The sequence below is a fragment of the Parasteatoda tepidariorum genome, chromosome 1 (assembly GCF_043381705.1).
Source record: "Parasteatoda tepidariorum isolate YZ-2023 chromosome 1, CAS_Ptep_4.0, whole genome shotgun sequence".
Lineage (NCBI taxonomy): Eukaryota > Metazoa > Arthropoda > Arachnida > Araneae > Theridiidae > Parasteatoda > Parasteatoda tepidariorum.
The window spans coordinates 44,452,811-44,476,878 of record NC_092204.1 but is presented as its reverse complement, the minus strand read 5'-3'; the positions used below and the strand labels follow the sequence as shown (position 1 = coordinate 44,476,878).

Here is a 24,068-nt window from a genome sequence, read left to right as displayed (position 1 = left end):
GTATTTTTTTACTTAAAAAAAAATTGCTTTTTTTTCGCCTGTTTTTTTCAAAGAATCTGTGTGTTAAGGGGTTAAGTAAGACGAGACAGCATGAGTTTTTATGAGTTAATTTATGATTTTTAAGACTTGCTTGATTCCAAATGCATAACTGATAGAATTAACAGTGCGCAGAATGAATACTTTCCAATAATATTATGGTTTAGCAACTAATTCTATTTCAATTATTTTGATGACTTTAAAGACTCCTCAGATAGGATGTGATTGTTTAAATAGTGGCAAAAAGATTGTGTTTACTTTGAACAGTAGGAGGGTGATTTCGTGTGGAAAAGCCTCTTTGACACCTCCATTCCAAATGCCAACAGTTCAGACTGAAACACAGATAAATTCTGTCAGATGCTTTCCTGCGTCTGTTGAAACCTTGAGTTTATGCCACACATTTCAAGTACAGAAATGTTTTTGAACACGAACTGAAAACACTGAATTTCAATATCAATTTCAATGAATCTCAATAGGAATTTCATTGAATTTCAATACGTCGATAACTAGTTTAAACTAAGTTTGTATCTTCTGAAAGTTAATGTATCTAATATGGAGAAATATACATATATAATATATATATTCGATAGGCATTAATCAGCTTTTGTGGATTGTGGACTTGCACCTACCATGTATGTTTTGGGGTATGTACTTTTTTTATGAAACTGGGAATTGTTTATTGAGATGATTTTATAGATTAAAAAAAAAACAATGAGGGTAATAAAACTATTTTTAAATTAAATTAAATTAATTAATTATTATGAATTGAGTAATTTAAATTATTATATGAAATTTACAGAAATAGTAATTTTTCAATTGGAAAAGCTTGTATGAGCCTTTTTAGATTTTTGGGTTTAAATGAGGATTAATATAAATATGTAATCAGAATAATTGATTTTATTAATTTTCGATTTCAGTTGTTTAAAATGTTTTCGAGAGATATAAATGTCAAAAATAACATAATTAACCTTACAAATTAAAACTTTAATAACTTAAAAATTAATTTAGTTACTGGAAAATTTTGGGCAGCTATATTTTAATTTAAAACCACCGTTGAACAGCTGATCCATTTTTGGCTCACGACTATCTTTGTTCAACTCCGTAACCTTGTAATCTTTAAACCCAACTCAGCAGACAAGAGAACTCCTGGATCAAGCATTTGGGCAAACAAGCCTTCAAGGAGGATTTTTTGATAGAACTAACCAACAGTTGCGTAAAATGGATAGGAAAATCACGAAAACCTCCCACGATTAGCCTGACGGCAAGGGGATTTTAACCCATGATCCCTTTACCGCTGATGAAATATTTTACGGCTGTATTGTGGTCGGTGTTAGCCAGGAGCAGAATTCGTAAAGACTAGCAATCGCTGATCTTTGAACATTGGGAGGCCAGCTCTCTATCCCCTGAGCCACCGAGGTTCAAATGTATTTAAAAATTTACCAGTAAGGCAAACTATATTGAAATTTGATTGTTTAGCTGTAAATATTTGTTTGAATTATTTGGCTGAACCCTTCAGTGCTAAAATCATGAAATGATGGCAACTCAGTATTCAAGAGCACACAGTACTAGTATAAAACATGGAGGCGTAAAAATACTAAAAAATGATTTTTCGTTTTACAGTCAGGTTTCGTAAATGCGTTCGAAATAAAAAATGATTTATGAATCTAAATGATGATCTAAATGATAATCCATGAATTATCAATAGATAATATTGTTAACTCATACATTTTTTAATATTGTATTTTTTCAGAATGTTTTTATTCATGTTTTTTTCATATATGACAGATTTCTGGTTAATTAAGATTAATTCAGAATTGGTATTTTTACGTAGATAAACAAAAATAGAGCCTAACAAATCAAAATTTTCGTTATTTTTAAAATGGAAAATATTTCTTTTAAAGGAAAAATTGTTATTCATTTTTTCATAAATCACAAATAAACAAATTCTACTTTGTAATGGAATAATTCCTTCCTCCATAAATAAAATTAAAACAAAAAAATACTAAGTCTCAAACTATAAAAAAAACTTCTGCTTCCTTCATTAACCAAGCTCTAAATGACGATTTTGTAAAAGGATTTTCGTTTCCGAAAATCACAATAAGAAATGCAGTTAACAAAAAACCAGCGAAGCCATGCAAATTAAAACAAATATCACTTTAAATTAAAAAAAAAGGATTTATAAAAGTTCCTTTGAAATCGTGTTATTTAGAAATAAGCTACATGGAAAAGAATTAATAATACAATAGCACGAATTTATGGTTCTAAGATATAATTTGAAAGCTATTCAACGAACAACAATTGGTGCATTTCAGAAGAGTATTTGAAAATGCATAGCAGGATGCAATTCCTGAAACTTAGTTTCAGCATTATGGTAGTAATATTATAGATTTTACTTGGGAACGATTTTAAAAAGAATTATGTCTATTCACTACTTATAAAAGAACTTTCACATAACCTTTTACTTATAACTCTAGCATAAGGTATTTTAATTAAAGGGCAAACGTAAGTATCAGACATTTAAATAATTACACAATATTTCAGTTCGATTAATGGAACAGAACAGTTGTTGATCAACTTAGTTTGTCTATCAGTATTGTCTGCCGGCTTATATTTTTTTCTTAAAGTTGATTGAAGAGGAATACTATGAATTTTATGCATAAATTTCAACCAAATAGATTTGATATAATCATGAAAACCGCTTTACTTTCTTTGATGCGTAAAGAATAAATATTAAGCAATTAAAAAGGAAATGCTTTTCAGATAAAAAAGTAAAAGTATTTATTTTTTGCAGACTTGGCAGGGCTTTAAATGTTTCGTTCGCATATTTATGTTTTAATACGGATGATTATTATTAAAATGCTTCTTCTTCATTTAACTTTTTTATGTATAAAAATTATCAGCAAATCAAACTACCGAACTGACCAAACTATGTTGGTCATCAACTAGTCATCATGAACGTTGTTGATGACCAACAGCATCGTCCTATGTTGGACGACAGGAGAAAAATAGAATAGCTTAATGTTTGGTAGGTGTTATTACGTATGGATTTTAATCCGTATTTTGATTAAATGAAAAATCACTTATTAAAAAGACTGGCAATTAAATCCCTTTTTTATGCAATTTCCTTTTGTTCTAATTTTAGCAAATCTATTTATATTTCTAGATATTTTTTAGTCATAAATTATTTTTCTGGTGAACATGTTTATTCAACATTAGTTAATTGACAGTGTTTTTGAGAGGGTAATTTTGAACTGTTTTTTATTGTTTTAACTTCTAGTAATTTGAATATTATTTTTTAAAACGTTATTGTATTTCTCCGTGCTTGATACTTTTTTAATTAAATGATTAAAAAAAATTGCAGAATTTATTTTGCTTTTAATAAAATTTGGCGTTCAATGCCGTTAGTTAAACCGAAATAGATTGAAATTGTTATCCGACTAGCATTTTGAATTTGAAAAGTTATAATGTGAGACCTTTTAAATGAAAGATCTCACACATTTACGAATGGATCTTTGAGATAGAGTATTAGCGAGTATTCTATATTCCATGATATGGATATTCCTGTTTCAACTAAAAGATTCAAAAATTTTTTTAACATATCTCATTGTTCTGCATCTTGCTGTAAAAGAAAAATCTGAATTTTTTTATGTCCCCCTTTTATAAATTTTAAAAAGATTTCCAGTAGTTACATAGTTTTAGAACGATATTTTAAGTGTATTTTATTTTTAAAAAAAATCAAACATTATCTTTTAACAAATTCAACATTTTCTGCCGTCATATAATATTCTGATGAAATAAAATGCCGACACGTTTGATTTTTATGTAAAATACGCAGTTTTATCCTTTTCTGACTTAATAAATAGTTTTGTTTAGTTTAAATTATAGGTTTATTTTAAAATCGAATAAAAATAGAAAAAATACAAGTTTTTTCTGTTATGTTTTTCTCGTGACAGTGCTTTCTCTAAATTGGCAAGCATAATTTATACTGAACAACTATATTATAGCTTGAAATTAGTATAATTGGTCATTATGTAAATAAATTATTCTAATAATTATTATGTAAATACTATAGAAATAAATTATTGCAAACTGTAATAGTAAGTTTAATAATTTTAGTAATTGTTAATATAGTAATAATCAAATACTATATACTTTGATTGATTGTTTGCAAGTAATTATTTGTTCTAATAAGAATTGCTTCGTATAGCATAAATTAACTTGAAGTGTATAGTAATTTTGTTTAAAGGCAATTAGTTTATAATGGTTTATTTAAATTATTAGGAGACTCCGCTTATCAACCTTTATGGTTGCCCCTTTTTATTTATATTTTTTGCCCTTTAAAATAGATAATTACAAAAGAAGAATTTTTTTTTCATAAATGTATAGTTATTAAAATTATATCTATAAAAATAACGATAGTATGTTAATCACAGCGGAATGAACGCTTTCCTGGGTTTAGAAAATAATAAATAATAAAAATAAATTTTTTTTTGATTTATGAGTCAAAATATGTGACACAATGTTGAAATAATAAAGCAGAAGTAATTTTATTTGTTAAAAATATCCTATCAATACGTCTAATTTTAATACTGTAGTTGCATTTCAGTGAGCTATAGATCGTCCCACATGGTATTATCTGCAACAAGTTTAGCATTTGACAAATGTAGAACTAATAATCGAATCTTAATTTTTTTTATTCCATCGTACTCTTTGTAAATTTTTCTGTACACCTCTCTAATTATCGAATTTCTATGTCTTTAATTTTTTCTGCAGCAAGACCAAATGTAACGAAGTGAAAAAGTAAGAAAATATTCGTAAATTGCAGCAACTTTCGAACAAATTGTAGTTAAAATAAAAAGAAAAATAAAAAAATAAAAAACTCAATTTATGATTATAAACAAAACTTGCCCCTTCTGCACGTTAAATTTCAACTCTGTGGTTGCAGAGTTGTTCTCATGGTACTTCTTACTACAAGTTTAACAACTAGTAATTTTCGAATAAATTATTGACAGTTATTTTTTTTTATTCACCGTACATTTTTCTACTCAACTATATAATTTTAATTCTCTAAGTCTTATAGTTTTTACGTAGCAAAACGAAATGTAACATTAAGTTGAGCACCCAGAACAGCGGCGGGGGTGGCGCTTACGATTATTTAGTACAGAGAGATTTCAATTAGCTGAATATTTTTGATGATTATTAATAGAGTTATTAATTAAAGAGGAAGAAATATTTCTTCCCGTAATAAATAAAGTTTGCTATAATTTCTTAAAATGTATTTTTAACATGCACCAGGGTGTATTGCCAAATTATTCAACAAAAAATAAGCATATTTTATGCACTTTTCAAGCACTCAAAAAATATTTTTAAGCACTTAAAAAAATATATCATAACTAGGCAAAGCTGAAAAGTTTTTGACAATGGACGGTTTTATCTTGTTTTAACTGTCATGTCGGAAAAAAAACCCTTTGGCATTGTTTTTAACAATTATCAAAAATCATGAAATTTTGAATCATGTAAAACGAATGGCGTTTTCATACGCTACAGACTGATAATAAGCTGAAGTAGATTGATTGGGTTTGAATTAATTGTGAAAACGTTGAATAGAACAATGTTAACTGTGTCTTTTTGCATAATTCATAGCGAAAATCAACATGGTAAAAGAAAAATCTCATTTTGAAAAAAGAAAAATTAAGTACTTTTTAAAAACACCCAAAAAAGCACCTTTAAGCATTTTTTAAAAACGCTACTCATGCTGATGCACAATGTATAAAAGTTTTTGTAAGCATGCTTGCTAATTTTTAATTTATAATATTTCTTTTCTTAATTTTCAAGTTCTCTTAAAAGTTTTTAAGGAGATCTAGCATTTCTCAGTAAAGACATCATTGTAAATAGCTTTGAATTTGTTTTAAAAATGTCTTTTAGAATCTTTTCTTTTTCGTTTATTTTTTCTATTGTCCCATAAATTTCCAAGTAATTTATTACGTTCTTTACACAACTTGATTCCAATTTTAAAAGGAATAGTTTATTTTTAAATCGTTCTTAAGCGTTGATGGGTGGAAAATTTTGCGCTATTTTTAAGTTCCAAACTTCAAAGAAAACATATTATGATCTTCACAGTCAACTATAAAGCGAGAATAATTTATAAACAAATTACAAAACTCATTTCTTGAATCCCAGTTAATTCGTCTGGTATGCGAATCCTTCAAGGATTGGGCACGCGACGAGGAATGGGACCAGATTCAATTTTCTTTCGATCCCCCAACAAAAACCTTAAACTTGCCAATTTCGAGTGAGTCAGCGACCGTTCTATCTGTTCCATCTCCTGGGACAGTCCCATCCACAAAACAACAACAAACGGTGAAAAGAAACGGAACTTCCTGGGATTGCTCCGCTCTATGTGCTCTCTTCGGCACCAACACTCCTCCAAACGGTTTCGTGGAAGATGTGAACATGACATGTAAGAAAATGGACTGTTTTACGCCGTTTTTTTAGGAACTCCAGGTTTTCTTCATTTGTTTATGCACCGTGGATGCGTGTGAAGGGAGGAAGAAGAAAAAAAAGGGCCTTGTTGTGATCGTGATCCTGTCGGCAAGTTAAGCGTGAGCCAAGTTGTGAAAAAGGCCGGTGAGGTCGGTAGAATTCCACTGCTATCTTTTCGGTTCTAAAAAAGATGCTGGAGTGTGGATGCGTTCCTCCCTCGAGGACAACTAACTGTTGTGAAAATGAAAGAACACTAGAAGGATTTGCATTTGTTTCTCGTCCACAAGAGAATATCCATTATGGCGTGGCCAACGAAAGATGAAGAAAAATTGTAAGCATATTTTATTGTTAGAATTTTTTTTTTTACAAAAAAAAGTTGCATTAGAAAATGCAGCCCAAATGTGTTTCCGAATCTACCAACAACCTTAGACGAAAATTAGAATTAATTTAGTATTCGATTTTGGTGAGATTAGTTTTCGTAATTGCATAGTTCATTTTTTAAAAATATTGCATTTCATTTTTATGACATTTTCAACTGTAAATTTATTAATACCATATTTTAACAAATCAAGGGCATCCCCCTATCTCAAGCATCCTCCCTCGAGAATGCTGCATATACTTTAATCCTAAGTCATTAATACTTTAATAAGTCATATCTTCTCATAGTTTAGGTAGCTATTTCTTAAAAAACTTCACTAGAAAACAGAACAATTTCAATATTGGGATTAAAGTGCTTTTTTTTACATTGTGCTGGATGAAATTCTGGAAACTGGCTAAGAGAACATTTTTATAAATAAAACTTTGTGATAACTTATGTAAAAATATCAAATTTCGAAAAATTTGTTTCTTTACCTAATTGCCCAAAGTTCTTTAAATAATGGCCTTTTTTTCAGTATTTTATATTAAAAAAAAATTTTAGTTTAAAAATCAAATAAAATAATATCCCAAACAATTGGTATGCTTTTCTGTGCTTTTACTTCATATCATATTTAAAACAATCATAATTATCATAAATACATAAGTAAAATATGGCACCAAAATCTTATAATAATAAATGAAACTGGTTAAAATATCACCAGAGTAGCTTTATTAAATAGATATTTTGCTTAAATATTGGTTTAAAATCCTTACATTTTTGTATGTCTTTATCACAGAAGCGCAAATTAAATTTCCTTTACAGTATTCTTAGTATTGGTAAAAAATTGTGAAAGTTAGAGGGGCTCTCATAAGAATTCAGTTAATTTGAAACTTTCTGAGAAAGAATTTCTCGTTTAATCAGTATTTTTTTGTTACTTAAATTTAAAAAAAGCATTATTCTCTATAGTTTTTTTTGTGCATATTATCAGTTACCATACTTAGCTCAAATTTTTTAAATTTTAAAGGCTTCTTTTTAGGTAAAGGTTGAATGGTAATAAAAGTCAAATATAAAAGCATAAATTCATTTTTGTAGCTCAATGACATTTTTTACTCGTTGAAAGAATAGTAATTGATAAGATTATTATTCTTAACTGCCTTTATTCATAAAATTTATTAGGTTTTAGTATAATTTCATGTTTTATTGAAGCATTGTCTATGCCAGGTGTCTTCATCACGTGTCCTGTAGGTCACACAGAGAAAAGAACTCTGTTGAAATTACCGTACTTTATAATAATGCCTTTCAGATAAAAAAAAACATAATTATGCGTAATTAAACTAAAAATCTAAATAATTCATGTAGTAATTTTTCCATTCGTATGGCAACGGTTTACCGGATATTCTGGTTTTCAGAATTATAGTTCTAAATACTACTCATTTAATTAAAAAATATAAAATCGAAAAGTAAATTTAACCGAATAAATGGTTTTTATGCCATGGTTCTAAGGTATCAGGATAAAGTTACCAAATTTTATCACACATTATAAAATTATATTTTATTGTGAATTTTACCAAAATTATTTCTTACTATGCAGTAACTAATTTTTGAATGCCATTGTTGTTAATTGAAAAATAACGATTAAAAACCATTCTTAATTACAAATAAAGGTTTCAGTGGAACAAGAAGAATTTTTTTAAAAATGTTCAGATACCAATTGTAATAAGAGACGCATGTGGTGTCGAGATTAATCTTAGGATAGCAACAAACAGCATGGAACTGTCGATGGTTAATTACACACTGGGAGAGACGTGAAAACAAATGTTCTTTAAACAATTGCTTAGGAATTTGGAATGGATTCGGTAAAAGCTGTGACCAATAAAACTGATACTCCCCACGGTTGATGCCGCTGTTACCGATTTCATGGGTTGTTATTCATCAGCTGATTTGATGAGACGGCACGATTTAGAATAAGAAAATTTATTTCGTTTGCTTTAGAAATAAATTCTATTATGAATTAAAAAAAGTTTATGAAAATGTATTGATAAAGTGCCCGCATTTAAAGTATTGAGTATTTTAATTTTGTACTTAGGTATTGTAATGCTGATGCAACTGGTTACTATTAAAATATAATTTTAAGCCTTTTTTCTACTCTTGCTTGAGCCATTTTTGAGATCTTACTTGAGGTCTTCGCTTCGCTACCCCCACGCTTGCTACCATCATTTTTGTTTGTTAGCGATGAACAGATTATTACATCTAAGTTTAAAAAAAGTATTTAATTAAAAGATCTCAAAATGTTTTATTGGATCAACGCTTTTTTTGTTTGCTTAGATTTAATTCCCGATTCTATTGGAATAAAATTTAAGCTAACCTTTTTGAGCGGTTACTATTTAATCCTCATACAATTTTTTTTTTAAATTACTTTTTTAATTTTGGTTATTATAAAAATTCATTAGATGTTTCTCATCTAAGAGATTATTAGGTTTTAGTGCGAAAAGTTGATTCGTAATAATGTTCGACAATTTATCTATATTTTAAGGTCACATTTCTGCAGCACAGTATTTGCATTAAAGTTGTAAAATGGAGTAAATATAGTTAATTAACTTTTTAATGATTGTTAAATGATTTATTAAATAAGTTTATATGTTACGGTTTTAAGTAATAAATCTGGTAATTATTAATATTTACCAGTCAATATTACTAATAACCGCTTCGTTTGGTCAAAGTGAAAGAAGGACATTGACCAAACTTTATTGGTTATTATTATTATTTATATACCGATATTAATTATAACCGGTTAATGTGATAAATTCGCTTAAATTAGTCACTTTAACCGGCTTATTTGGTTATTATTAATATTGACAGGTTAGTATTAATAACAATCGACTATTAACATTGACCGTAACATATATACCGATTAAAAAACATGTTTATGATAAAATGTTGCACAATAAGGTAATATCAGACTTTATTATAAGGAAACTTCGTTTAGGTTTTAAGTCTTTAATTTGGAATAATCAAAATCCTTGACGTAATAATAGCAAAGTTTGATAAATAAATATTACAAGTAAATAACTTTAGTTTAGGAATAAAAAAAATGTCTTTAAAATTCATATTAATTTTATGCTTTACCGAAAAAATGTTAACCTCATGTGAGAAAACTGGATCAAACCGTGACCAATGAGAATACACGGAAAATATTTATTTGTCCAATGAGAATACACGGATTTTCATATGGTTTTTATGCTTATTGATTATATCAATTATTACGTATATCGGTTGTATATTGATTTTATGCACATTGATATTTTTTCTTCAATTTAAGCTTGACGAACTTATACTTTGTCTGACATTATCTATCAAGCGCAAACATAATGAGTTTCCTGTTATTCATCCAGGTGGTAGTAATTTTATATAACCGCATTAAAAAGAAAAAAAAGTTTCATTACCTAATTAAATGGGAATAAAGATCTGATATCAAATAATTTCACTTTCCAACACCTGTTCTTAGTTTATAAAATTTCGTTTAAATTAGATTATTGCTGTAAGGAGTTAATGCATTGAGATACTGGGAGATATTCCAAGAGTGTAATTAATGAGGCGTTTTGTCCCCATGTCTATACAAAAACGTTGCCAAGAGCACTATCAAAACAATAAAAATACCCTAATGCAAAAGTGCTGTCCACGAAAAGTGCTCAGGATGGGGTGGTTGTGTTTGTGCATGATTTATTTGCTATATGTCTTAGTTTTATGCAAGGGAGAAAAACTGCTGGCATTGACTAAAAATATGCTTCTTTTTCTAAACAAATTCATTAATTGTATTTTGGAATATCTATTTGTTTTTTAAAAATATCCGATGTGTTTGAAATATATTTAAAATGGTTATTAATAGAAGTCCTATGGATGGTTGACTGAATGTAAACAATAACAAGCTCCTTGAAACCGGAAGAAATTTTAAAAAATTCCGGTGTATCCCTCCGCGTTTTTGTTATGCTCACGAGGCTATGTGTGAACAGGCTTACTTTCGTAAGCCTAAAACAAATTTAATAAAATTAATGTCTTAATGTCACATTATAAATAAAGTTTAAGGTTAGCCATGTTTTGAGTGTTATCCCTCATTTGGCTATATTTGTGAAAAGTAGTACCTTTGGTTATTTTTTGGGTAGCATCATAGCAAGCTTCCGAATTCATTTGTTGTTTGTTTCGTTGAAAGTGACATCAAAAGAACGCGTTATATTGCAAACACTACAATTATAATGATATTGAATGGTCCGTGTTTTCAAGCTTAGGCGAAAAAATCAGGCGGAAGTAGCAACCTGGAAGTCTCGCGATCAATTTTAACCCCTAGCGCCATCTGCGCTTAGCTTTACACGGTAATCCCCGCCGTCCATAAAATGTAGGAATGACGACTCTTCTCTGAAAACGAGACGTTTGTTAGCGGTGACACACGCACCTTTTTACACTGAATTGAATGTAGCCAATGCCGAGACGATCGAACTAATAATAATAAAGTTATAAGCGTTTTACGTACAAACAGTACAATTTTGTGCTTGTGCTCACTCTCACTTTTGATGATTTAGCAATCCTTGAGCAGCATTTCGTTAATATTGTCATTTCGTCACAAATCACGTGATTACGTAAACTCTCAAATCTATGACGAAAATGTTTCCTCAATTCGAATCTTCTTCGAAGTGCTTTGTGGGAGATTGTTAACTAGAAGGACGAAACTAGAATAAAGAGTAGATGATCGAACATAAATTGACGAATTGCGTTGGACGGTTTGTATGGTGGTCAAGAAGTTAGCCTTATTCCAGGAAGATCCGAAGTTCGAATCCTTCTTCGGGCATGGGTATAATTTATCTATCTGTTCTTGATGTGTCGTGCCGTCAGCATGGTGCCCACGATAAAGTAATTATTAAAAAAGTTAGATACATTAGGCACTACTTGTTTATTTTGGTAAAAAAAAATAGAATGACGAAATATTTCTTTAATTTTGACGAAATTTGCTTTCTCAAAGAAGTGACGACAGTTATTTCGTCAATTTGACAAAAATTTTGCTCGGAGCATGCACCAGGAAACTGTTTCATCAAAAACCAAGAAAGTTTCGCGATATTCGGTCTTTTATCGATCTTTTACTGTGCTCTTTTATGCATCTTACATTGCTATACAGACAATTGAGGTACTGCTCCCTATGTACTTTGTTTGGTTAATTCAGTGAGACCAAACTCGAATCACAAGGGCTAATATGTCACAAGTTAAAATGGGCTTTTTGAATAACTGTTTTTGTTATGAATTTATTTTGAGGGAAACCCTTATAACTTCAAAACTATTAGTCCTATCAACTCATGCTATTTCATTCAATTCAAGTAAGTTCCAAAGGAAAATGCGCCTCACGTATTCAGATAGTTCCTAGATATCAAAATAAAAAGTATACTATGCCATGTCAAAAGTAATACTTTTGATACATATAACTGCTTGCAAATTTTGAACTATTTAATGTATTTTCTGCTGTATAGTCTCATTAGATTTAACGTAAAAAATACATAGTAAGTAAAATATCACATCTTTAGATAATAATATCAGATGCGTAAATAGTTACAAGATCTAATTTGTTCTTTCAATACATAAAACGCATATAACTTCTAAACTACTAGGCCACATTCAATTTAAAGTGAAAAAAGAAACATTTAAAACAATGCTTTACTTGCCTGCGTAAAAAAAAATCAATGCTGCCCCACAAATCACCCCCATTTCCCTCAAAAAAGGGGGAAGCGAACAGAGGATAGCAAAGGAATTTTCAGTTATTATTTATAATAATAACACAAAGCATTTTGTCAAAAAATATCTTTGTTAATAATTTTTCAAAATTAATAACAAAGTTAAAATANGTTTTGTTTTCAACAACTAATACTGGGGACATGAAAATGACTGTTTTTGTGAGAATGACCCATATATATATATATTATTAATGCGTCAATATAATTATTTTTAATTTAGCTTGCTAAATTAAAATATTATTAATACAGTTCTTTTATTATGAAAACATCGAGAAATGTCCTTGAAGTATAAGGGTAAAAATGTGTAAAATAAAACTATATTGTGTAAAGACATACTATTTAGTTATTTTTTTTTATAATATTAAGCACTAAGTTATTTAATATTTTAAAAACGTGGCATATGATCACAAGTATGCTAAAAAAGTTTTTAAAAAGCAGTTTAATCATTAACTATGAATAACTGAACTATTTTTTTGCTAAACGTTAAATTAAGTTTACAGATGTTTTGCGTGACGAAATATGATGTCTCTTGCATTTTTTTTTACTCTTTTGTTAACAAATATAAAAACTCTTAAAGAATTAAAGTTAGAACTTTTTAAAAGAATTAAACAAAAACAAAGGATTGTTATTAAAATATTATATTAATGGGATAAAGATTTTAGAATTAAATTTATTAAAGTTAAATAAAGAAAAATTTATGTTACATAACTAAGTTAGTGTTTTCAATAAAAAATTTCGTTTTAAATTCAAAAGATAATTTGCTTTACATTTGAGATTAATGAATGAAACAACTTTACTTAGTAATGATTTAATTTCTGTAAAGCGCTTAGCGAATTTCATATCATATTTGCATTTCAATTAGTTCTTTATATTTTATACTTATCAAAGCATTTATATTTTTGATATTGTTGACAACAGAGAGGTTAGCAACGAACATTTCCTATCCTTGAGATGGGAGTAGATGTAGGAGAAAATATTAATTAAGATTTTTATTTTGAGTGACACTAGTTCCGTATTACGTGACATAACATAAGTTTACTAGATTCTGGGAAAATTGTCATTCATAGAATCAAAAAATAAACACTTACCTCCTAAAATTAGTTTGATTTTTAAGATAATTTTCTTTTAAAGGAAAAAGTGCTCTGTAAAAAATCCCTGATCAAATTATGGTATGAAGTATCGGCTTTTCGAGTGCGTCACCCATAAAATCCATTTTACTGTAAATCTTGTGAATATATCTATGAGTAATATTTATTTAATTAGACGGGTTCAGCAACTTTTCGGAAATTATTGTTGAAAAATTTACGATATAACGTTTTTTTTTGCTCCGTAACATGTTCCCATGAAAATGTATTTTACGATAAAAAGTACCGAGACTCTGAGGGCGAGTACTTTTTCTCGTGATTTGATCTGTAATTTTTAACAGAGTGGGAGATTTTCAATATTTTACCCGCAGTATAGAATTTGCCATAAAGTTTAATTTCTGTGCTTATAAATAACCAAATTTACAAATTCTGATTTTATAACTGCAAATAAACTCGATTTAAAGTGATGAAATGTACGAACGTATAATACACAAGAGAAAATAGCTCCAAAACAGTTTATTTACTTATTTATTTTTTTAATTTTATTTATTTATTTTTCTTTTTTAAGTTGACAGCAACTGTTCGCACAAATATGGAGGGGGGGGAATAGCTTCCTACTTAGATTTAAAAATTAAAGAAGAGTTCGTGGGAAGTGTAGTTCCCACGCCCTTATAAAGTGTTAATACAGGTTATTTAGAAAAAACAATGCTTTATTATTTTCAATTAATCTTTCGTTGAATATTAGAAGATTTAACCAATTGCTATTTTAATTTAAAAATTTAAAAAAAAACTCTTCCTAAAGATGTTTTGCATGAAATTTTTACTTTTTTTCAAAACTATTTTGCTTTCTCTTATGAGACTATTTACAATATTTTTTTTTATGAAACTATTTTGCTTTCTTCTTTTCTACATGGCTGGTAGATATATTTAATTTGTTCCTTATTATTTTCTTTAAAAAGATGACATAAAAGTCTAGCAACAAAAGATCTGTGGCGACAAAAGTCTATTACAAAATTTATGCCAATTAAGTTTTTCGTTCTCCAAAAATAATTTATTTTTTTCCTTTTTAGTCTAAGGGTAAAACGTAGATTTAAAAAAATTTATTTTACTACATTTTTTGAAATTTCGATTGGCGATAAATCAGCGAAAAAATTAATTTACTTTACACAGTAAAAAAATCCGGATCACATTACGGTATAAAGTTCCGACTTTACCGTAAAGTTTATTTTTACCGGAACATGTAACGGTACAAAAAATCTGATGTTCCGTAATTTTTATAGTAATAATTACTATAGAGAATCACAGAAGCACTCTAATTACATATACATTACTGTGAAAATTGCTATATAATATTTTACGGTAAAAATGGACTTAACGACTTGCAGCTGTGAGAAAATGATGGCAACTTGTGTTTCCATACACCACAGACCAGTTTTAGACTATCTCGGAAAATGCTCGAAATTTGAATCGACGATAAAGTGTTTCTGGAGATACTATGGTGCTAAATTTTGCTTTTAAACCAGTAGGAAAATGATTTGAAGTTTGTGTCACAGATCACTTCGTCACTAATCACTAGATATTCGGGAAGGGCTTGGAATTTTCCGTTCACGATAAATTATTTTTGGCGATAAAATAACTATAAGTTCCGCTTGAAATGACCAGAAAACGATTAAAACTTTGCATTGTCACGAGGCATACAGTAGATATATTTTAGTGCTCAGGCTATTGTAAAAGCGTACGAAATTCGACTGCAAAATTTCATCGCTTAGAAAGTTAGGAAGGACTTGTTTAATAAAATTAGTATTCCGTGGAAGTTATATTATATTGAACTAGTGGGCTGCGTCCCCTGCTCCCTAACGCTCGCCAACCCCCGAAAATTGCTACGCAATCTTATATGGTTTGCTTCGCAAACCAAGCTCTCTTCGCTCGCTACTAACTTAGGTGCATTGCAAATGCACAAAATTCTAAGAATTCAAATCCATATAAGAACTTTTTATTAAAAAAAATTACATCTTTTTAGTAAATACTAAGTCATTAAAATAAATTTGAATTCAAATACATGACATGTAATTCGTTAAACCTATTAGAAATGTGCTATAGTATAATTCGTGATATAAATCAAAAATCGTCAAATAAATTCGTAATATATAAATTCTTGAAAAGAAAAAAAAGCGCTTTCGACAAAATACTAAAATAGAGATCTATCGACAAAGACTACTCACTCCTGCCTAGCTTAATAGTATGAGATTGCCGCAGCTGANAAATTTCTAGTCTAGTCATAAAACCATCTTTATTTCTCACTGCATCGTAAGAGACACAATATGTTCTTTTATGTAGATTAGCCAAATTATGATCACAAAATTTACCGCCTTCTTTTTATTCAAAGTCAGCAGATTGCAGATTTGGGGGTCTTTTTTAAAAAAGACTAGGAATAGTTTTTGAAGTGAATTCTTTTTTGATTTATTAATACTGACAAGTTCAAAATTTTTAAAAACTAAATGCGCAATTTATGAATCGTGAGAAATTTTTTTAAAACTGTGTTAGAAAACTAGGTATTTAAATATAAATTCATCTAAAGTTTGCAGCTTTTTAAAGAGGTGTCTGTAGCATGACTTTCAGAAGGTAAAAGCTTTGAAAGTTAACTGCTTTTCAAAGGCTAAATTTCCAGGCTATTGGGCTTAAAAATTTCAAAGTCCACTAGTTTTTTAAGACTAGTTTTATAGGTTATTTTGTTTGAGATGGAATTTTAGTAGACTAACGTTTTCAGTGATCACAAAAACAGAGAAATAATAATTCTAGTAAAATTACCGTACTCTATGGCAATGACATTTCTGAAAATTTTTTTAAAATTCTGATTGATAAAACTAAAATATATGGTATTTAAACCATTCATTTTGTAAGTTTTCCGTTTATATGGTAATGCAAAAAATAAAAGCATTATACAAATGGGATAACTCAATATACCTTATCCAATATCACTAGGTGAGCAGCAGCTCATGTAGTACTTTATCCAATATCTGGATATTTTAAGACTTTATGCTCATGCGCTGAGTGTTCAGCGCACTGTTAGAATTTTCATTCTAAAATTATTGCAAAATAATTGGCAGCAGTCAGTCCATCTAATCAATTGAAAGTTTACGGTAAAGAACATTTTTTACCTTTATGAAACTCTTTACAACTAGTATGGTTAAAAAACAATGAATTTAAAAATTATGTGGTTTCTTAGCCATTTACAACTAGCATGGTTTCAAAACCATAAAAAAAGCAATTTAACTGGACATTGGAGATAGTTTAGCAACTTTATGGTCTTCCATCTATGCGTGAATGAGATTATCGTGTTCTAATTGCATAGGGTCATAAATTGAGGAGTGCAGGACACAGGAAACTCTTCATGTGTTGAAGGGAATGGAGGAAATATTGCGGTGTTGACGCTGGAACTCGAACCCCGGTTCTGTTGGTCGTGAGATTGACAGAACGGGGGAACGGGGGTGCAATCTCACGACCGACAGAACGGGGCCTCTGTACCATAATATGAATCCATCTGCAAGGAACTAATTGGCTTGATTATGTGGGCCTGGTTGGTGCGATAAAATTCGGGTTGTTTAACCGTATTTGTGAAAGTAGATAATAAACGGTTTATCTTACAGTTAACAGTTTGAATAACCTCTTATTTATGGTTATTTGACTGTTTTGTTTGAATAAGGTAGAACAACAGTTAAATAAACCATTTTTAACCTTTAACCATTTTTTCAGAGAAATTTCTAACAGTGCGTTATATTGTTAATATATGCAGTTGTTTTAATAATAATATGTAATTATATATTGTTAATATATGTTGTTAATATATAATTACAGAATTATATATTAACAATATATTGTTAATATATATTGTTAATATATAATTACAGAATTATATATTAACAATATATTGTAAATATATATTGTTAATATATAATTACAGAATTTTTAGTAATTTTTTTTAGTATGCTGTAATTTTCTTTATTTCTACGTAAAAATATTTTAATGTCTTTAATAATGTCCTAAAATTTCAAGCATTAGATGAAGCTCTGAATTTGGAAAGTTTTAATGAAAATGCCAGTAATGAAATGCTGATAAGGAATAGGCCTTGGGATGCAGTCCATGAAGGCAATACTTATATCCGCCTTTGATAATTCTACTTAAATTTTAATTTTTGAATTTGTCGCCAATAGCCCACTGTGCAGCTGTAGTGGGAAGTAAATAAAGTACAACTATCGCTACTACGTAAGATCAACTTCTAAGATTTTTTTTTCTTTTTTAAAATAAAAAAGGATTAATATATTCATAAAGTATTTGAAATCAATCAATTATTAGTTATTCTAAACTTAAAACCAAATCTCTGTCTCTCTCTAAAATGTAGTTTTGGATCTAAAGCAATAAAATTCCTTTCTTTAGAAAAAATTAAAAATCTTTCTAAGTATTTTTCATTAACTGAACATTAGCGGAACAGCGAGGAAACCTTATAGTTATTATTTTTAAATTCTTAAAAGTGAATAAAGTAGCATTCAATTTAATTAAATTTCAGAGAATTCGTTGAGTAACAATTATAATTTTTGTATCGTAATCTTTAAAAGAGCAAAGTCGTTACGTAAGATATTTGAAGACTTCCAAGATAAACAACACTGGGAGATCTAAATTTGAATATCAGCATCAAAGTTTGCTTTCTTCTCTCAAACAAAATGAAGCATTTACTCAGGTACAATTGATGCCAAAAAGTAAATTGTAAAGATGAAGCTCATACCAGACAATGGTAGTTCGCTGCTGCAACCAGCACTGAATAAGATAAACGGTTAAGATTAGAATCCTTCATTCCGAATCCAAGACAGAAGATGTTATTCAAATTATAAACAAATAGGCAACTCATGACAATGTATTAATCGTTTAAAAAAAGTAAAAATAAAGTTTCTATAATGATCACAATTGTCTATCTATTTCAGTTTTTTTCCTCAATAAACGGTACTGGTTTACTTACACTTAGTTTAATTGATTTTTTAAAAAAAAATGAGAAAAATATTTCAAGATCGCTTCTTTAATTATTGAGTCAATATCGAAAAAGATAAAATTTTAAAATCAATATTTTTTGTGCATAATATTTTAAAGTGTTATTATCATTTTTACAAAAGCAAAGGACCTAGTGAATTTTTAATAATTTTTTCCCTAAAAGAGAACCTATATCGATGAATAACTGTAAGTTATGTCGCATGTAATATTTGTTTTATTTGATCCCTAGATAAATTCTTTTGGAAGATTCTAAAAATGATTAAGTGACCCCCTCCCTCCCTTCTAGAAAAAAATAATCGCCACGAATTAATTTTGACCTAAGGATTTTATTATCACATTTTAAAGTGAAATAATAAAAGGTCAATTTCATTTTAAGCCGTTTTTCTTTTTCAAATTTGCGTGCCTGCTTGTTTAAACAATACATTTGCATATGGGTTATTAATTTGAGTTTTCGAAATTTACGAACCTTTCTGAAGTTAGAGATTTAAATATGGATCTATTATGCTACTCTATACGAATTAGAAATATGATTAATGAATGAATGAGTATGTGAAATTAATGAATAAGTGAATAATTGAATAATAAATAAATAATGAATGAATAAATGAAATTAGAAATATGATTGTTTTGAAGGATAAGTATAAGCAAAAAGCTTGAAAAAAAAGTGTGCTGAAGTTTTTAAATTCGCTTTCGATATATATTAAACTACGCAAAAAATAAAATTGACATTAAGGGGTCAAAACTTAGGATCGCTCTCCTGATCAACCATATTTCTTAGATTGCGGCTACTCCCCATATTTTAGGAGTCAGACATCCAAATTCATTTAAAAAAGAAAAGGTGTGTTTATTCAGAGAAAGTACATTTTTTGGTCTGATTTCATAACTTAAAATATCGTCTGTACTTACTAATTAGCATATTCGAGATCATCCCCTCGAACCATTAAGTTTGAGTCCTAGAACGTGAAGATCCGATCAATAAATGAAAAGTTATTCAGGGCGGTTCGATTTTTCGGTGAACTGTACATGAAAAAGTCATATAAACAATTTTTGAAAACTACTTTATTGACGATCAGGTATTATTTTTTTAAATGTGTATTTGTTGTATCTCATGTTAATTCCAAATTTTAATTAGAAAATTTCAATTATATTGTTTATGCTTTTCACATTTTAATTGTAATTTTAACTATAATATTTAAATATTATATTAGCATTAATATTTTAACTATATAATCATAGTCGAATTTGAAAAACTCATTACTCATACTCATACTCATACTCAAAACTCATACTCATATTAGTGTATATAGTGACATGCATAAAATAGCATTTACTCAATTATGAGCAAAATGCATTGTCTCAAAAATGGGTATATGCTATTTTAAGCATGTTACTATACTTAATAATGAGTACACGGGATTTTCAAGCTCGTTTCGAAGTTACTTTGAAACATTTTTGCTCAATTCTGAAAAATCCTTTTTCACAATGTGGATTAAGAGGGAAAAAATGTATTTTCTCTCTTCACTTAAGATATTTAAAACCTAGATAATTATTTTAAAACTTACTTGGCAATATTTGCTATTCTGATCATATCAGTCCTAAATATTTATCATTCTTGCAAATATTTATACATAATTATAACTTTAAAAGAAAAATTCCATGCTAAATAAACGACAAAATAAAGAAGAAGCAAAATAGCAATAATTGTTAATAATTTCTTAATTAAGTCTCGAAGTGCATTACAACGAATTTAATTGTTCTAATCTCCTGTGTTTTATAAAAATCAAAAACATATTTTTATTCAATTGATAAATCTTTTTCTAATTGGGAAAATAATATTAAACGTTTCATCAGACTAACACATTAACTTGTTTATAACTTTATAAGAATTAAAAGATATATTAATTAATTAAGGAATTAAATAAGTTAAGAACTAAATATAAAATTTATTAATCCTATATACTTAAGAGCATAGAACAGGATGCATGCAATTTTGAGAAAAAAAACATCTAAGCTTCAATGAATATTCTATTAGTATTATATATATATAGATAGATATATATGCTATTGCTCGTAAAAGTCAAACTTCGTCATCAATAATTTGTATAATAGTACGGAGCTGCAAAATATCACCGATTCTTAGGCAAAATATCACTGATAAATTATTATAGATGATGACTATAGTGTTGCCAATTTGGATAGAGAAGTACTCGTGTTTTTGGTGCCACGTGAGTGAAATAATATTTAGAGACTATACTGACATAGAAAAAACGAAAACGTTTCGACAGTCTATAGTTAATGTTTGAATTTACCCAAGTAATTGAATTCATTTTTATAATTGTATTATATTTTTAAGTTTGTTACTTATTTAAAGTGTTCTATGTCTTTGAAATTAAAAATAAGGTTTGTGATTTAAAATTGAAATAGTATGTAAAAGTAAAATGAAGAAACTAATAATTTTATTCACACGTGTGTCGGATTCGCGCTAGGCTTATAGGGTGCCACGGAAGTTTCTTAAATATCATGGCGTAAAATATACCAAAAAGTTGAAGAAACTCAGGATTATGGTACGGTGGAGCTTAGAGCTGATATGTAACTTGGGGCCTTACCTATACTAATTTAGCCATATTTTACCCAAACTCAGAAATATTGAAATTTTTTCGAAAATCTATTCCACTGAAACTTTTTTTACAGAAATTATATATATATAAAGCTTTTTTACTTGTTTTTTTATTTTTTTAAAAATGTTTAAACCTATTTTTTTAGATTCAATTTTACGATTAAAGTGAATGAGTGTCTGTGTTAGCAAAATCATTTTGCATGAAATGATGAATGTTAAGTAACAGTAAGAATTATAAAATGAATAATCCCAAGAAATTAATGCGGTAAGGCATTAATTGATTAAAAACTTCATATGCTTCAAAACTACTCAAAATGGAAATAACAGCTGACATGTTTCAAGCGCTCAAAAATAGATGCCCATTTTCGAAACTAGACAGACATGATTAAGAAGAAGCAAAATGTTTCTTGTTAGAAGTTATGGGAAGAAACAAAAGATTTATTCTCATTCAGTTTTAATATGGACTCCTATTTTTGAGAGCTTGAAACATGTCAACTCTTATTTCCGATTTATATATTTTTGAAGTGATTGAAGTTTTTAATCAGGTAATAATAAGAACTATCAAATCTATAAATTATACACATCGAAAAAAACAAATTAGAAATTTTTGTTTTATAATGTTTCTTTTGTTTTTGTTATTATTCGGTAGACATGATATTTTAAGCGTTTTTTTTTTTCATTTAGTTTTAAAAATTAGTTAGAAAAATTGAGCTATTGTAACTTGAAGCAAAAGAAAATAATAAATAAAAATAGATAGCTGGGTAAGGGGGTATTGAAGGAAACCATACAATTGTTTTCCCTTTTTTCGAATTTAATACTCAAAATACCTAATACATTTTTGATGATTCTAAAAGGGGATTGCAAAATATTACGTTTGGAAATATTTAAAAAGTTTTTAGGAAATTACCTAAAACAATTTAAATTTCATAAACTTTAAAGGTCCCTTGTAAGGCCTAAAAAGGTTTCGGGACCTGGGGCAACAACTCTAGTGGACCACTTTCCAATCCCGCCCTACTGATGCGATATAATTTTAACTGCCTACTAATTCAATTATAAGAATTTAAATTAAAAGAATTAGAGCCTCGATGGCTCAGGGGATAGAGCGTTTGCCTTCCAATGAGGTGAACCGGGTTCGAATTCCCAGCGATGACTGGTTGAAACGAATCCACACCAGGCTTGCACTGACCTCAGTGCTAACGAGAAATATCCTCAGTGGCAGACGAATCATGGGTTAGAGTCCCTTTGCAGTCAGGCTAACCGTGGGAGGTTCTCGTGGTCTTCCTCTCCATGTAACGCAAATGCCGGTTAGTTCCATCAAAAATACCTCCACGAAGTCATACTTCTCCCAATACTTGATCCAGGAGTTCCCTTGTCTTCTGAATTGGGTTCAAATTTACAAGGCTAAGGAGTTGAACATTGGTAATCGTAAACCCACAAAATTGGGTTGGCTGTTCAACGACGGTTATAAAAAAAAATTAAAAGAATTTAATTCAACTATCAATTTCTGCTGTTAGCTTGTTCAAGTCTTTAACTATTGGACTAAGATATTTAAATTCATGAACCCTTTCGAAAGTGTAACCATTAAGGCTCATTGAGTTGCTATAATTTACTACAGAAGAGGAAAGTTCGTAGATTGTGAGGATCATGCTTCGTGGTAAGAGATACAAAAGCTGAAAAAGCCTTAATTTTTGTACCCTCAGATCTCTCAATAATGTCTATCTCGTGACCTGTTCCATTAAGTGCCCCTTCAATCTACTCCGCTCTGTCCCTAATGCTCTTTTCTAATGCTAAATTGAATCCACAGCCAAGAATTGAATCTCCCTAACGTTGGCTCTTTTTGCAATAAAAGGTTTATATAGATGATTTGAATTTTAATCCTTCATCTCACTTATAAGCTTAGTAGTGATTCCAAATTCTTACATCGCTTCAAATAACTTATCATTCTTTATGCTGCCTTGAGGTCTATGAATAAATTGTCAGTTTTGATACGGTATTCTTTAGTGTTTTCAAGAATTTTTCTAACAGGCATGAATTTTGTTTATTGTAGACCTTTGAGGGATAGATACACACTTACAATCACCGAATCAATAAAGGGCAGAAATTCCAGGAAAGAAATGGTATAATATTAGGTTTCCCAAATTGTTACAAATTAATAATTTACGGATTAATAATTCTTTCAATTGATAACTATTTATTAAAAGAGTTACGTATTATAAAGTTTACGTAACGTATTATAAATTTTTAAGGTATGAAGAACTGAAGGTACGCAAAATCAATCACAAAACTGATGCCTCTATCACACGAGAGAAAAATAAGTGCAACCGTAAGTGTAACTGCAAGTGTAAGTGAAACTCTAAGCGCAATTCCTCCATTCGGAGTTGCCGATAGGGTTGCTTAATTGCCTGAACGGTTGCATGTAATTGGGTTACCATATTTTGTTATTTATCTTTACTTTTGGCTCATATTTAATTTTATCATATGATTCTATTATATCATAGTTTCTCAACGATGTTCGTAAAGATGCTGTAGAATATTGATTGATTTTGATTTAATTTTTTACATTTGTATTTGTGTTAAGTCTTTTCTTCAGCAGCAAATTAAAATTCTGAAAACTTTATTTCCCCATTAGTGAAGTAGCATAGTATAAAAAGGATTATGATTTCTACCTCATAATATGA

General features: G+C 29.0%; 1 protein-coding gene across 1 annotated transcript in view; it reads left to right on the top strand.

The window, feature by feature from the left end:
* Window positions 1-6,680: 6,680 nt before the first annotated feature.
* The window catches only part of LOC107453775 (tau-tubulin kinase asator), a 130,355-nt gene continuing 112,967 nt past the window's right edge, over window positions 6,681-24,068 (top strand). The window contains exon 1 of the mRNA XM_043040465.2: window positions 6,681-6,850. Within this exon, the coding sequence (XP_042896399.1) occupies window positions 6,819-6,850 (32 nt within the window). The 5' untranslated portion in view covers window positions 6,681-6,818. The remainder of the gene's footprint in view (window positions 6,851-24,068) is intronic.